General features: G+C 35.5%; 2 protein-coding genes across 12 annotated transcripts in view; one reads left to right on the top strand and one right to left on the bottom strand.

Annotated features, from left to right (window-relative positions):
- Nucleotides 1–3,118: 3,118 nt before the first annotated feature.
- Nucleotides 3,119–14,938, bottom strand: part of LOC104904691 (protein CURVATURE THYLAKOID 1C, chloroplastic) — a 60,961-nt gene continuing 49,141 nt past the window's right edge. Inside the window, exons 1-7 of one of the 2 annotated variants that reach the window (XM_010693044.4) lie at nucleotides 9,105–9,243; nucleotides 8,899–9,015; nucleotides 5,858–5,952; nucleotides 5,503–5,589; nucleotides 4,152–4,214; nucleotides 3,580–3,617; nucleotides 3,119–3,449 (exon numbers count right to left, since the gene is read on the bottom strand). In XM_010693044.4, the coding sequence (XP_010691346.2) occupies nucleotides 3,395–3,449; nucleotides 3,580–3,617; nucleotides 4,152–4,214; nucleotides 5,503–5,589; nucleotides 5,858–5,952; nucleotides 8,899–9,004 (444 nt within the window). In that variant the 5' untranslated portion in view covers nucleotides 9,005–9,015; nucleotides 9,105–9,243 and the 3' untranslated portion in view covers nucleotides 3,119–3,394. Of the gene's footprint in view, nucleotides 3,450–3,579; nucleotides 3,618–4,151; nucleotides 4,215–5,502; nucleotides 5,590–5,857; nucleotides 5,953–8,898; nucleotides 9,019–9,104; nucleotides 9,244–14,938 lie in introns of those variants that run through there. The other variant, XM_057391681.1, reaches the window with a different exon arrangement.
- On the top strand, nucleotides 9,281–14,815 carry LOC104904690 (uncharacterized). Of its 10 annotated transcripts, XM_048636845.2 has the most exons (5): nucleotides 9,281–10,693; nucleotides 11,351–11,565; nucleotides 12,618–12,747; nucleotides 12,866–12,952; nucleotides 13,066–13,569. In XM_048636845.2, exons 2-5 carry the CDS (start codon nucleotides 11,443–11,445, stop codon nucleotides 13,113–13,115), a joined length of 390 nt encoding a protein of 129 aa, XP_048492802.1. In that variant the 5' UTR covers nucleotides 9,281–10,693; nucleotides 11,351–11,442; the 3' UTR covers nucleotides 13,116–13,569. The 10 variants fall into 10 exon arrangements, 1 of the variants encoding a protein (XP_048492802.1); XR_007270043.2 differs by lacking the exons at nucleotides 12,618–12,747; nucleotides 12,866–12,952 and adding an exon at nucleotides 14,450–14,815 and having other exon boundaries at nucleotides 13,066–13,151; XR_007270045.2 differs by lacking the exon at nucleotides 11,351–11,565 and adding exons at nucleotides 14,450–14,538; nucleotides 14,662–14,815 and having other exon boundaries at nucleotides 10,495–10,693; nucleotides 12,618–13,151.

Below are 14,938 nucleotides of genomic sequence, written 5' to 3'. Positions count from 1 at the left end.
ATGGAAAACATTTTACTTCCTATCAAACGACGCTATAGTTTTAATCTATCATGCCCTTTCATCAATTCTTTTGACCAAATAATTATTTTCATATGTCCGTTTCTTCTTTGAGGATTCGTACTTGAGAAGTAAAAGAAAGAGGAAAAAAAAGCTAGAGGAGAGAAGAGAAACAAAAGATGTTGAGTTTGTCTTGTAAGAGACCGCCTACTTTTAATTTGAAAGATGTTTGTGTGTGTTTTCGTCGATTTTAAAATTTTTGTACCGGATTATAACATAAAGTGCTATTCATTTGATACTAGTTATCAATTAATTTGACATTACTATGTATTTTGACATTCTCTAGTTTTTTTGTCAACTAAAAAAAACTTATTATTCATTTGTTCTCAGTATCATACAATTTACTCTTCCTTAATAATTCCCTTAATATAAGTGTCAAAGCCAAATTGGACATTGACCTCTAAACCGAAGGGGTTCTTTGGATATTTAGTGTTGTATTCTACTTATACCTTCTACTCTTAACTTTTGATAAAACAAAAGATCTTCACATCCAGAAAAAATTAACGCATAATATCAAATTAAAATAATTTAAAAATTACCAAGCGTATGTATCGATTTAAGTTAAGACAATTGATCATTAAAATTTTGATCCAACCAAGATTGAGTCGAGCTTTGATCAAGTTTAGCTCTATTAATTCACAAATTGGTTTAAGTGAATGCCTACATATGAATAGCATTAATTTTCTCATAATAGGATAACGAATCACTTATTATTATTATGTTTATCTAGCTCATAGTCATCAAATTTTCAAACCAATGAAACTCTCTTTAAATTCGCCAAAGCAATTATAGTGGATTTTTTTTTGTTCCCTTGTTTGTGTAAAGAAGCCCTAGCTACTTTGCCTGAAGAAAGCTCCAGTAATCTTCCCTAATGTGGACTCACGTCTCACAGAAAAGCATTACTATATTTTTTTGGTTTCACATTTACAACAAATCAAGTCAATTGACATGTTTAATTATAACCTAAAATATTCATTGCTTGGAATAATTATAAGAATTGCAAATTTCATAAAAGTAACCAACTACATGATATTATACTGCAGACAATTGATTTATGAATGAATAAACAAAAACTTAATCAATTAACAAGAAATTTGTACGATAATCAGCATTCACCAAATCCAATTCAAAAGACTAATACTTTATTTATGGATGAAAAACAAAACAACCACATTACATGAAGCGATATGAACAATAGATCACATGCTCGAATCCCCATCTAACTTTAACAATAATATTCCTAAGTTGGTACAGTATTCAACAAATCTAGCCTTCACTTGAAAAGATCACTCGTCCTTAATTAGATACAACATACAGGTGTATAGCTAGAAGACCATGCCCAAGATCCTGTAGAGTACTCAGGAGACAACGGTGTATAGTATGGCGATTGCGGCGTGTACTCGGGAGACTCTGGCGTGTACTCAGGAGACGACGGTGTATAGTATGGCGATTGCGGCGTGTACTCAGGAGACTCTGGCGTGTACTCGGGAGACTCTGGCGTGTACTCGCCGGGAGACTGTGGCATGTACTCAGGAGACAATGGTGTATAGTATGGCGATTGTGGCGTGTACTCAGGGGACTCTGGCGTGTACTCGGGAGACTGTGGTGTGTACTCAGGAGACAATGGTGTATAGTATGGCGATTGTGGCGTGTACTCAGGAGACTCTGGCGTGTACTCGGGAGACTGTGGTGTGTACTCAGGAGACAACGGTGTATAGTATGGTGATTGTGGCGTGTACTCAGGAGACTGTGGTGTGTACTTAGGAGACAACAGTGTATAGAATGGTGATTGCGGCGAGTACTCAGGGGACAACGGTGTATAGAATGGCGATTGTGGCGAGTATTCAGGGGACTCTGGAGTATAAACAGGTGAAGAAGGCGTATATGAAGGGGACTGCGGAGAGTATTCAGTAGACATGTATGGTTGTGGTGAATCATGTAAGTAATGTTTATAGGACTGTGGTGAGTACTCTGGAGTTGAAGGTGTGTATGAGGGTGATTCTGGTGAGTATTCGGGAGATGGCGGCGGCGAATACGAAGGTGATGATGGTGTATAGATAGGAGATGAAGGAGAAGATGCTGAACTTTCCATTGTTTTCGTTTCTGTTTTCTTGGAGATCAATTAAATGTAGATAACATATTTGAGGTGCTTCTTGTTATTTATAGTTTTTTAAAGGGTTTGTTTAGTCGGTCCAAAAGATTGTTAAGGTGAATTATGATTGTATTCGGATTTTGTACTAGACTAGAATCCTTGCAGATCAAGTCACTATAAACTGGTTAAGCTCTTATAGACTTACTACAGTAGTAGAGTTATATTGTTAATTAACTTGATTTTTACCAGTTAGTTATTATGTGATACTTGATAATTAATTTTAATCCCTTCCTTAATCATCTTTTTTTTACCCGTTTGATGATAAAAACTTGTGATAGCATTACTATGAAATATAGTAGTGAGTAATAATTTAATAATACCAGTTTTCGAATCATGAAAATTTGATGAAAATAAACAAATGTTATAGAGTTTTTGCGGGGATATATCAAGGTAATAGGGCATTTTGCGGAAAATATACCTCACTAAATTATTTTTTTTGGATATACCAACCTAAATTTAGGTTTTGTTAAAAGGTATCAAAAATACTATTTTCGGCGAAAAAGTCAAATTTTCGACCTTTGACTTGGTAGGAACTAGCGAGTGAGCCACAAAGTGACAGTGAGAAAGTTGGAGGAAAATGAATGTAATAAAACTATAGAAGCAATTGAATGTTACACACTATACAAAGAGTAATTAAGCAAGTCAAAGGCTGAAAATTTGATTTTCTTACCGAAAATAGTGTTTTGGTACATTTTAACAGAACTTAAATTTAGGTTGGTATATCCCGACAAAAAAAAATTAGTGAGGTATATCGTAACAAAATGCCTTATTACCCTGGTATATCCGCAAAAAACTCAATGTTATATATGAAGTATATTATTATAATGTGTGGGATAGAAATTGTAACCCGTCACATAACGCCAAAGTCATAACTATTGTCAACAAAGTAGCCAAAAAAATAAAAAGTCATGTTCATCAATTTTAAAACTTCATTGCTCAACTTAGTTTAGGAACAACTATTTTTTTCTACTCAACTTACACTTTTCAGCTCCATGAAAGTTGGATGCAAATACAGATTACAGAGCAAGTACATACCTTAAGCTAGGCCACAACTCACAAATACTATAGTATTATACCAAGACATTGTGTTTGCCCCTACATCATTAATATTACTATACATCAAAGGGTGCAATCTTGTCCGGTATTCGAGTCCCAGGGAAAAGCAAGAGCTAAGACCAGCATATCTCACTGGCCTAAGATATTTGATATCGACTTGTTCATGTTCCTAAACAGCTCCTGTCTGTAATATGAGCCCCAAGAAAAACCAACATTAGGCAGGCTTGACAGAAAATCGAGCAATGGGAGAGCTTGTTAAGAATCTCATCATGTACAAGAAGGATGACAGAGCTTATGAAAGGAATTTTCCTCACCTGTCAGGCTTGAACAAGAGATACCGATAAACAAACCACTGGAAAAGAACGTTTACATGTCAGGTTGGATATATGGAAAATTTAACAGGATCAGAGTAATAAGAAACCGGAGGAAAAACAGTATATAGTGTGACTACTGACGAAGTACATCATCAAATTGCAGCCCATGTTTATATGATTGGGTAAGTTAATCGAAGTTACACTAATGAGATTGAAATGTAAATGCGTTCTGAGGTTGCTGTTGTACTTGTACATGGCCATTCCCTGTTAATTTCGTGTATAGACATTATAGTACTCTAGTTCATGCCTCTCAACAGAAATGCTGTGATCATAAGGAAAGCCCATGTTTATATGATTGGGTAAGTTAATCGAAGTTACACTAATGAGATTGAAATGTAAATGTGTTCTGAGGTTGTTGTTGTACATGGCCATTCCCTGTTAATTTCATGTATAGACATATGATACTCTAGTTCATGCCTCTCAACAGAGAGGCTGCGCTCATAAGGAAAACTATCATTATACTTGTTGCTACTACACAACATTTGGGAGGAAGAATATAAGTGTATACATACCGAAGAGAATAATATCCCAACGAATTCTAAGAAACCTGGAATTACAGGAAGCTTGTCGATTGCCTGTTGATAAAACAGAAATATAAGAGTCAAAAGTCAAAACAGGGAAACCACACAGATGTTGCAGAATGCAGACAGATAATCTGAATTGTAAAATTTAAGATGGATTAAACTCACATCCCCAATAAGATTAAGCAGACAATGTACCTCTAAACAGCCAACTAACAAGTGATATAAGAACTCCAAAGGTCTCAAGGGCCAAAAGAAAATAGAGAACTTTTCATTCATTGATGATGAGAAGATAGAGGAAGAAGACCAACAGAAACGATATGTTCAACTGTATTAAGCTGTTGGTACTTGGTAGTCATAATATCATAATCAATAGGACACAATTATATCTCATAAAAGCTAAAGGCGGTTCCAAAACCGTTAATTTTGAGAATTTCAATAAATCGCATAGTCACCATGGATAGTCTTCTCAAGTATTTTAAGTGTTGGCTCAAGGGGGTGTTAGGTGATATATGATCCAAAACTAAATGAACACAATACAGGTAGGTAGTTACCGTTTTCAACCAAGCAAAGAAGGAAATCCTCCTAAAGAAGATCAAAAAAAAAAATGATAGGAACTCCAAGAGCTAAGAGTCCTTTGTCCTTGTAGGAGTTTCACATTAGTCAATTACTCCTTCCGTTTTTCCTTTTTCTTTGGCATTGTTCCATTTGTTATTTCACGGTCTCTAATGAACCTACCAAAATTTCACATGATCATACTTTTTTATACATGTAATTAAAGGACGTAGTCAAGGTTTGCAGAGCTTAATAGTAAAAAAGGGGCAACTAAAAAGTTGGAGTAATAATTTCTACTCCAAGAAGTTAATATGTCGACTTTTGTAAAGTATTGCACGTAGCATAAACATTTAGTATTACATGGAAGTGAGGCAATTTGTAAAGAAGAAGATAACATTCATCCTAAAATCAACTAAAAAAAGATGCCTAATTTCTTATAAGAGCTCTATGAGGCCCTAAAAACCCGACTCCAAATTGGTTTTGTTATAGTATAATATCTTTCAAATTATCTTCCCTTGTTAGGCAAGTCTTGTTCAACTTCACACTAGTCTACCATGTTTGTTGAGCATCTATGGTCGTAAATTCATCAAAAACCAGAAAGTAGATAATCAGTGTGCCCTTGTTCTAGGTATTATCAACTTGAGACCTCCTAATTCAAGCAAAATATAAGACTACAAAAGGCTCTTTAATCTTCTCAACACAACTCCGAAGCAGAGTTTCCAAATTTTCTCACTAGCAACTCTAAATCTTAATCTCACATAACACAAGAAATATCTATGGTGCTTACCGCAACCAAATTTAGTGATGCCCAGAATGCAATGACAGCTGTCAAGCCCAAACCAATAACAGCAATTCGATCTTCACCGTTATCCCACTGCATCAAAGTAGTCCAAATTAATGCCATGATATATATTAGATAAAAATTACCTTAAGTAATTGAAATGGCTTCTAGTTGGTAAATTATGTTAGTATGCTTACAGAAGAGCAATGAATACATTCCAATTCTATCATTCTAGAAATAGGACCTCTCCAGAGACGGTATGAACAATGTGAGCATCCAGTAGACAGGGCTAAGTGACTAACATATAGAAGTGGCTAGGAGAAAGAACAAAATCTAAAGTATGGTGCTAGAAGGTGCTCACAAGATTCTGAACAGATTCGACAACACTCAGAGATCCCGAAGAATCAGAGCTGTCTCCTGTTGCTCTCACAACAACCGCTAGACGACCTCGTCTTTCTGAAAAGAAACACCCATCAAAATAAGCAAGAAACTCAAAGCTTACTATATTTCAAAACGAAATATGACAAAAAGTTGAAGCACAATAAATAAGCAACAGTATATAGATATTGACATATGGAACATGAGCTATTATCAAAAAAGGGAAAAAAAAGAACAAAAAGAATATGAGCTTGACAAAGGACCTCTGGCACATAAACAACATGGAAAATATGCAACAAGGAACGCGCGTTGGTGGGGTCTGCTGGGGAGGTCCAGAGTTCTAAAGCTTTATCACTAACCAGGGAAGTAGTAGAAAGTTTGTTCTGCTGTACCAACATAACCAAGTACACAATTTTGTTAGAGAACAAAATCCTTAGGTAAAGAGTCTAAACTACAGGCAAACAGCTCAAGTGGGACAATTTCTTCAATCCTTTCAGTTCAAATGCATCTCAAAGGCTCCTAATAGCTAATGATCTAAACTTATGTAGTTTTTCCATCAATCAAACCATGATAGTCCTGTATAAGGCATCATTTCAAGCCAATTTTTAAGCACCTAAGTAAAAGTAATCCTCCTCCCCTATAAACATGTTCAGCTCCTTGAATCACCTTCTTTCCTGTTTTGAAGAAGAAAGTAGAACAGTGATGGATAAAGCTAGGAGCAAGAAGCCTGAAGATCAAGTTATGGTGATGTTGTTCACTTAAACTGTGTATGCTTTATGGAAGCAACGAAATAGGAAACTGTTTGATAATGGCAACCTCCCCGTTCACTCTCTTGTAAGAGATATCATATTTAATACTGCTTGTAACTGTATTGAGAAGCAAAGAAGTCTTCTCATTCAGTAGGTTCTTTGTGTGACTGCCTTCTACTTTGGTAGTCTTTTTTTGTGTTTGCTTGTGCTGTTACTGACCTTCTGTGTTCATTAGTTTTGGTTGCATAGGTTGTACTTCTATCACCAAAGTTTTTTTTGGTTTTCAATAACAACTTTGAATTGCCAAAAAAAAAAAAAGGACGCTGACTCGTGCACTATGTAAGCCTTAAAATTCCTCGTGAATGCAGAAATGGTACTAGTCAAAGAGAGGGGTGAACAAGTGCAAAAGGACTAACCACACAATTACTCTCCCTCTGATGAAGATGGGGTACATGGGATTTTTGACCCAGCTTCATGTTTGGAGTTGCAGGAGCTCAAAATGGTAGAAGGAAAACTTTTTGTTTATACTTCTAGTTCTTTCTATTTGATACGTCTTAATTGTTACTACCAAGCAAGAGGTATTAAGGAATAGTTCTTCCCAGTATTTTCTCAAAAGGTAAAAGACTCGGTTCCGGAATGCAGTTACCATCCCTTCAGGTTATGGAAATACTCCCAAATGCTTGATGATAATAGATGGTTTAGCATATGAAATTTAACAAGCTAATAGGAGAGCCACGAGATCTTTCCTCCAGTTCGTAAAGGAAGCTTAAGAATATAATTTAAAATATTAAGCCTTCTTTTACTCTGTTTTGAGCTTCAGCATCAATTTGTACATAGAATCCATAGAGGATGTACATGGGTTGCAGACTTGCGTTGCAGGCTACCTAATTCGATCCTCCCTAACTCTGGCAAGCCCAGACATAGATAAGTCACCGCTGTGGCATTGTACTTACAGCTCAAATTACCACAAGACATGCATCCACAAGCCAATTACTCGTTGATTGAAATTAAGATTGAGAACCGATTACACTAAACTAATCATCTACTTGCATCTACCATGTATGATAGTGCTCGAAACCAGTTTACCAATAACAAGAGTTAAGCTGAATGACCTATGAAACCAAGTAGATCCACTAGAGCCAAATCATGAAGCAAAATCACCAAACTGAGCATCTAGCTACATAAGCCAGCTTCTTTATATTGGCATTAGACATTTAGACCATAAAAAAAGCTACAGGTTCTTTTCAACTGCAATAGCTGCAGAGGAGCACAGAAGGTGTTGTGAACATTGAAGAAAACACTTGGACAAGATAATGTCATTAGATTTTTTATACCCTTATTCACGCTTAATTATCAAGCTACTGAGGATGAAGAAGAACAAAGACTTCATCCAGATCGAGTCCTCTCATCATCAAAGGGATGGCACCAAGAGACTTTCCAAAAGCTAAGATGTCAAATCACATGGCACAAGAACAAAAGTTGAGCTGCAAAATAGCAAAATAGAGACTAGTGAACCATGTTGCTCCAACTTGGTTACTCTGTGTTGACACAAATATATGTGTTCAAGTGCCGGACTCAAATAATTAATTAAAAGTTACATTGATTTTGATCCGTAATGAAGTGTCAATATCCATAACCATGCCGGGGTGTCCAGGATCCAACACGGATACTCAAGGTAAGACGAAGACTAAAGTGTCCAAGCATCATAGTAGTGAGGAAGTTAGTAAAGCCCACCCAATATGGAAAGAATTCAAGGAAGCCCAATTCTTCCTCCCCTCACCTTCCTTACCCTTCCCTCTCTTAATTTCCCCTCCCCTTTTCTCCATCATTGCTACAGAAACACAACATGAATATACATATATATATAGACCAACTTATATCGAATTTTAGCCTAAAAAGACGAAAGCTACTCGAAATTCACAGCTTGTCTTCTCTCCATATATCATCAAATCTCACATTTCCACACAAAAAAAGCACCCTAAGCCAAAGATACCAACAATCAAAATTACCCAATAAGGCAATAACAGCTAGCTATACATTACAAGCAAAATTTACCCACTATCTCACAATCAAACAAACTGGGTATAAAAATTCCAAACAACAGCCATCTTTACATTCAAAAGCTCACAAATTTCAGTACTATCACAAAATCTGCAGCATTATATCCCAAAAAAAAAAAAAAAAAAAAAAAAAGAGACTAAAAACCACATGAACAATCTCTCATATGCAGATATAATCTTAGAAATTACAGGAAGGGATGAAGGAGACATATCACCTGAGACTGGGAACACACAAACTGGGAAGTTTGAAGTGGGAATCAAAGAGGGTTTTGCACCATTAATGACAAGAGGAAGAGAAATATTTGCAATAATAGAAGCCATTTCTCACAAACCTGAAAAATCAAAGTTGCAAACTTTTGTAAGAAGTCTAAAAAATGTACTAGTTTAGTGATTTTGATGATAATGAGAAGTTAAAATTTGCCTGTTTTATTGTTCAGGTGAGTTGTTTTGAGAGAGAGAGTGTAAGCCGGAGGCGGGAATGGCCGGTAAATGCATAAATTGGACGCAGACAAATTTCAAAGAGTGCGAGTGGCTCATATTCAACACAGCTCAGCACACTTTCCCAAGGTCACAATAGCCTCAAATTTTTCAATAGATTTTGGTCCGGTCTGGCAAATAGAGTTTAAAGTTAGGTATTAGAGTTTAAAAGTTGTTGTTCGAGTTTTAATTTTTTGTTCAGCATATTTGACCACTATTTTGATAACTTTTTTTTTATAAATGTGTTTATAATAATTAACTGATGGCTGAAAGCTCATCGTCGTAGACATTTTAATACATTTTTTTTGGACTCCCTTTCGGAAATCCGTGGTAAGATAAATTGCCTCTGAGCTGCTCTCGCACAGAGCCATTTTCACAACAAGTTCCAAAATAATTTAAATAATAAATCATTTTACTTTTACGAAAAATATCATTTTAATGTAAAAGCGCCAAAAATAAATAGTGAAAATTACGGGGTGTTACAACACGTGTGTATGGTGAGTAAGGTGCGCATATACATGGCTAACAAGCCAAATGTACATATAAATTTGTAATAACATGTAAGTTTTTTGTCCATCTCTCTTTTTTTTCTCTCTAAAACTCTAGCCTCCCCTACCCTTTCTTCATCAATTGGAGGCTGCCATCGATGATTTCATTCATGATAAGCCCCTTTTCTCCTTTTTTTTTTTCAGTTTTTAGTTTATTTTCTTGTTTTGTTGAATAAATTAGTATCTCTTTATGAGATTTCTTCAAATCCTGCTATGGGATTTTTAGTCAGTGTTGTGGAAATCTCCTTTTTCCCTATAGAAGTTGTGATTGTGGTTTTTTTGTTTTTAGTTATGAGAAATTGTTCGTATTGGTTGAACTTCGAAACTCAACATGAAGATATTGTAATCTCGGATTCGTTTAACATAGCTCGATCAAGAATGTTTTTTCCAAACTATGTCAGAATGATAGACTTCATTATCAATAGCTGCTTGATTCAGCAAATACAAGAGGGATGCGTTGTATTACTCGATCTGGTTCATTAGAGTTTATTCGAAGACGAATTTGATGTATTTTTTTTTAATATCTATTGTAGATATTGTTTGGCCTTCAATTAATGAAATTTTTCTTCGAAAAAAAGAAGAGGCCAAATGTACATGAATAATCAGTCGAATGAAAACAAGTACATAACTAACAAGCCAAATGAATATACATCTCTATAATATATGTTCATTGGTGTTGATCTTTATATTTATAACTTAGTGCTTGATGTTCATCGTCCATACATTCCTCACCATACGGACATGTGCACCTATTAATTTGCATATTGCTCTAATATGAACCACCCTATAATTATTGTATTTAATAGTTTATATAATTACTCTCCCAAAAACTTGATAGTTTATATAATTAAGTTTTTGGGTCAGTAATTCACTACTGTACTTGATAGGTTTATATAATTACTCTCCCAAAAACTTGGAAGCTGATAAATCAAAGACATGGAGCATTCTTGAAGGATTTCATCGCCGGAAATTCTGGCCATTGCAGGTCGACTTTTCTGATAAGCTTCTTTTTGTCATTGTTGGATGATTATTTTGCAAAATTGGTTTCTATTTCGCATTGTAAACTGAGAATTTAGGGTTTTTTTGTGCTTTGAAGAAAGAGGAATTATATTGCTTGCACAATCTAACATTACATTTGAGGAATAGAATATCCGACTGTTATTGTATTATGTTTCTCGAAATCAGTAATTTAATTTTGTTGATATATGGTGAAACCCTAAAGTTGCTAAAAAGCTACATGTTTTTCTTAATTTAACAATATTGTTGTTGCTTTTATTCTGCATTAGATTTTAAGTTGTGTGATGAATTGGTCTCTGAAACAGCATTTTGTGATGTTGGTACTATTGCCATTGTGACAACTGATAAACATCAATCTGATAGTGTTTGTATGATCATTGTGCCGATATATCTTCTCATCATTAGAAGATGTTAAAGTTTTGTCGGCTTGAGTAACGCAAACGTTGGTGAGAATCCAATGCCCTGATAACCTAAGGGTTTATGTCTTGGCTCAATTTGTATTTTGTAGTGATCATGGATATGCTGTTGGCATTTTATGTTAAGTGTTAGAATGCCATTGATGTTTGACTACAAGTGTAGCAAACTAGCAATATTGTGATTAGTGTCCTTGTTTATCTTATGATAGGGCATGGTGTGCCGGAATGAGGCCGTGGTTAATAATTGAAGGGGGGGGGGGATGATAGTGCTTCAAATGTGAGAGAGTATTGATTTTGGTGAATGCAGTGGCAAAAGGAAATATCTGAAGTACTGGAAATTCTCAACTTCACTGTGATCAAGTCCAAGAACTCCATTGGATTCAAACGAATCATTTGCTCTGTACTGCTGTTTTTATTGATTAAGGTAGATGAATGTGATGAAGTTCTTAGAAATATTGTCCTCCTAGACTGTGATTTCCCTTTTAGGACGGTTGACTTCTTTCCTTTAGTAACCTCTACACGTTTCTCTGTTATCTTTTCAGTAAAGATACGTAGTGAATTGTCTATGTTATACTCTTGAGTATATAGAAGTAAGTTTGCTCTTCATTCAATAGTCATTGGATTCAATATTTTGAAGCTGCAATTGTTCTCTGCATCTATATCCTTTTTGGTCTTTTGAGTTTCTGCTTAATTGCTCCTAAATCTTGTCTATCTTAAAATTCATGTATATGGGCCTTAGATGATGTGGTCATGGAGCTTGAAAAAAGTCTTTGGATTTGGAACTTCTAACTGCTATCTGCTAGATTGAGAGGAAGTTAGCTAGAACCACTGTGCCTGGTAATTGTCCCTCATATCATGAATTGTAGAAATAGAAGACTGCATCTAGTGTTTAAAATAAACTACTATTTCAAGAAATCCAAAAAGTCTTGGTTAGTCTGGTACACGATCTACAGTTGTACTCCACATTTCGAATCAATAAATCATATTTGGATACCACTAAGGTAGTCCCGGATGTGATCTTAGTTTTAAATGGCGCAAGGCGAAGGCGCGCATCTCGTAGGCGAGACTACCTTTAGTGCCAAAATACTTAGGAATCAAATATAGAGGCATTGTAATACTTAAAAACAACATAGATATTATGTTAAAGACCCATGAAAGGACATAAGAAAGCATAATTCATTGCTAGAATACCAAAACAAGTCAAAGTACTAAATAGAAAAGAAAAGCAAAAAAAGATTTCCGGATGTTGATTTCCTACTAAATGCCAAAAAGTCTTAAGGATCCAGTGGCAGATTCTGTAAGATTTTAATTCGGACCTAATACGAACAAACAAATGTTGTAGTCCTTGATGTTGGACTATATAATTCTTTGATTTTATACTTGGGAAAATATTTAATCACTCTTTAGTGTTTATAGTTTGTAGGATTTTGGTCACCCCATTGTATAATGGATTTTTCTCTCGCTGTGCAAGTGTAGGTATCAGTTAGGAGGAGTGGGATGGGTCAACAATCCGACCCATGCATGTCCTGGAATCCAGATTTAGCATGGCTTAATGTATTGCTGGGTAGAAGTTGCTTGATAGTTGATGCAGCTTCACAAAAAAAAAGTAACATACAACTTTGTTTGATTTTAGATACACGTTCTGTATATGATGAGCTTTAGCTGGCAATATTGGTCTTAGACTCTTATTGACACTTTTATCTGCCTGTTTATAATGGTGCAAGACATGCTTCTTTCCCTTTCAATACTAACCAGCATAGAACTTCTGCATGTCTCTGAGACTCTGATTGACAACAGCGGGAGAGGAATAGGTGAATAAGGCTTGTGATTAGCATCTACAATGGCCGATAATTTACAAGATCTGATTCCAGTATTTTCTTTGTGGTGGACTGTACTTATTCTGTTCTTTCACTTATATGTACAGATAACAGGTCTTGGCTAAAACTGCAGCTCCAGTGTGGCAGTGTACCATAGAGGACATATATCAATTGATTCTCATGTTTATAAAAGGTTTGCCTTGCTCATACTCTTAATTGCAGTTAATGTATGGATTATTCATTTTTTCACATGCACCACCTTAGGGGGATAGAATTTTTTTTATTTACATACTTGAACAGGAAATGGTTTATTTTCTTCGGCCCAAATCAAGTTTAAAGGCCACTTCAGATGAAAGTCAATAAACATATTTCATTTGTAGAAGGGAAATAATGGCTTGGAAGAGAAGCCCAATTGGTGGCTGGGTCCACTATGTATTGGGCCGTCTTTCAAGTTTGATGTAATCATAAAGTCTATGCCTCAAATGTGTCATCACTTTTCTTGCCTGTTCTTTTGTTTTTTACCAGATGAAACTCTTAAAAGTCTGTCCAATGCTCATTTTTCTGAGTTAATCTAGTGAACTTTAAGGAAATGCATGTCTCGTGTTGTGCTACATTTCCTTTTGCAGTTATAGTTGTCTTTCCTACTGCGCTTCTTGTCTTGAATATAGTGTATAAGTATTAATGCTAGCGGTCAGAAAAATCGGCATTTGATATGGTTGATGAATGGGCCTTCAGCAACTAGCTTCTGTAGGCCCACTCTCTAATGTTGCTTAGCTGCTGGATATAAATTGAAGCACCAGAACTGCATTTGGCCCACTATATTACTCGGTGTGCTACGTCGACACATTGCGTTCGACATGTTTGTATTCTATATGATCTTTATGAGTAACATGCGTTTTACATGTTTCTATTATCTTTAATGCTTGATAAACTTATAAGTTATGGTAGTGGGATTTGTTTTATTATAAAGAGGTATTCATTGGAATATTGACTGAAGAGTACTGTTAGTTGGGATGGTTGATGATCTTTTTGCCTACTTTTGCTTCATCAATTATGAGCATGGTGAAACCAAAAATGTATAATGACTGCTAGGAGAAGTAGATCCCCACAATGGAAAGATAAGATAAAAAAATAGAAATCTAGTAAAGATTAAAATGAGTTTCTTGTTCCAAACTTTAAACAAACTTTTGCTTATATTTCTACGCCTCTAAGAAACACGGAAACTGCAGTTTGTTTTTAGTTGATGTTGACTGTGATGAATAGTTAACACCTTAATTAGCTTAGTTAACCATTGAACGAGCGTTAAAGTTTTCTTAATTTGTTGCTTCTTTCACGATAGTACATTTTGTCCCATTTTCTGGTGTCATGCTCTGGATGGTATTATGTTTACAGTCACACAATCCGATTTATCAATCCATAGCAATTTTTGTCCTTTCTTTATCTCTGATGCTCTTTGTTCACAATATCATGTTGATGTTTGGTCATTGTCAGTGTATATGCATACTCGAGTAGAAGGTTCAGGGATAAAGAAAATGTATAGCTGAATTATTTCTAGACGGATAGTCTGAGATCTCTTTTAGGTAATTTTTGTTTTGAAAGTTGATTTAACATTCTATTCATATCCAATATTCTTTTCCCAGTCTTGAGCAGATATTCATGTTATGATTCAGTTTTCACCGTGTTGATAAACACCTGCTCTGTAGGTGCAAAGGGACTGAGAATTGGATCACATATGTAGGGTATATTGTTTTTAATCATAGTTAGCCTTAAAGGCGAGGAAGGAACCGAACCGTCTCAATTCCCTTTAATTTTGAATAGTCTGCTCCCTAATTCGATAGTTTGGGAAGGCATGAAGGGGAAGAAACGGGGGGTGGGGGGGGGGGGTGGTGTTGTTATTTTTTAATAACATATGTGTTATAATAAAGATAGGAAATGGAAATTTTTTTGGAGAGAGTTCAATCCGTGAGGAAAAGGGTGATG

Source organism: Beta vulgaris, chromosome 9, assembly GCF_026745355.1.
Source record: "Beta vulgaris subsp. vulgaris cultivar EL10 chromosome 9, EL10.2, whole genome shotgun sequence".
Classification (NCBI taxonomy): domain Eukaryota; kingdom Viridiplantae; phylum Streptophyta; class Magnoliopsida; order Caryophyllales; family Amaranthaceae; genus Beta; species Beta vulgaris.
Note: the sequence above shows the minus strand (reverse complement) of the source record. Positions and strands in the feature narration are given on the sequence as shown.

Bases quoted from the DNA above. Each gene is read 5' to 3' on its own strand.
- LOC104904690 (XM_048636845.2), top strand. From the start codon at position 11,443: ATGCAGTGGCAAAAGGAAATATCTGAAGTACTGGAAATTCTCAACTTC. The intron at 12,748-12,865 runs GTAACATACAAC...TAATGGTGCAAG, and splicing joins TGCAGCTTCACAAAAAAAAA to ACATGCTTCTTTCCCTTTCA. The intron at 12,953-13,065 runs GTGAATAAGGCT...TTATATGTACAG, and splicing joins CAACAGCGGGAGAGGAATAG to ATAACAGGTCTTGGCTAAAA.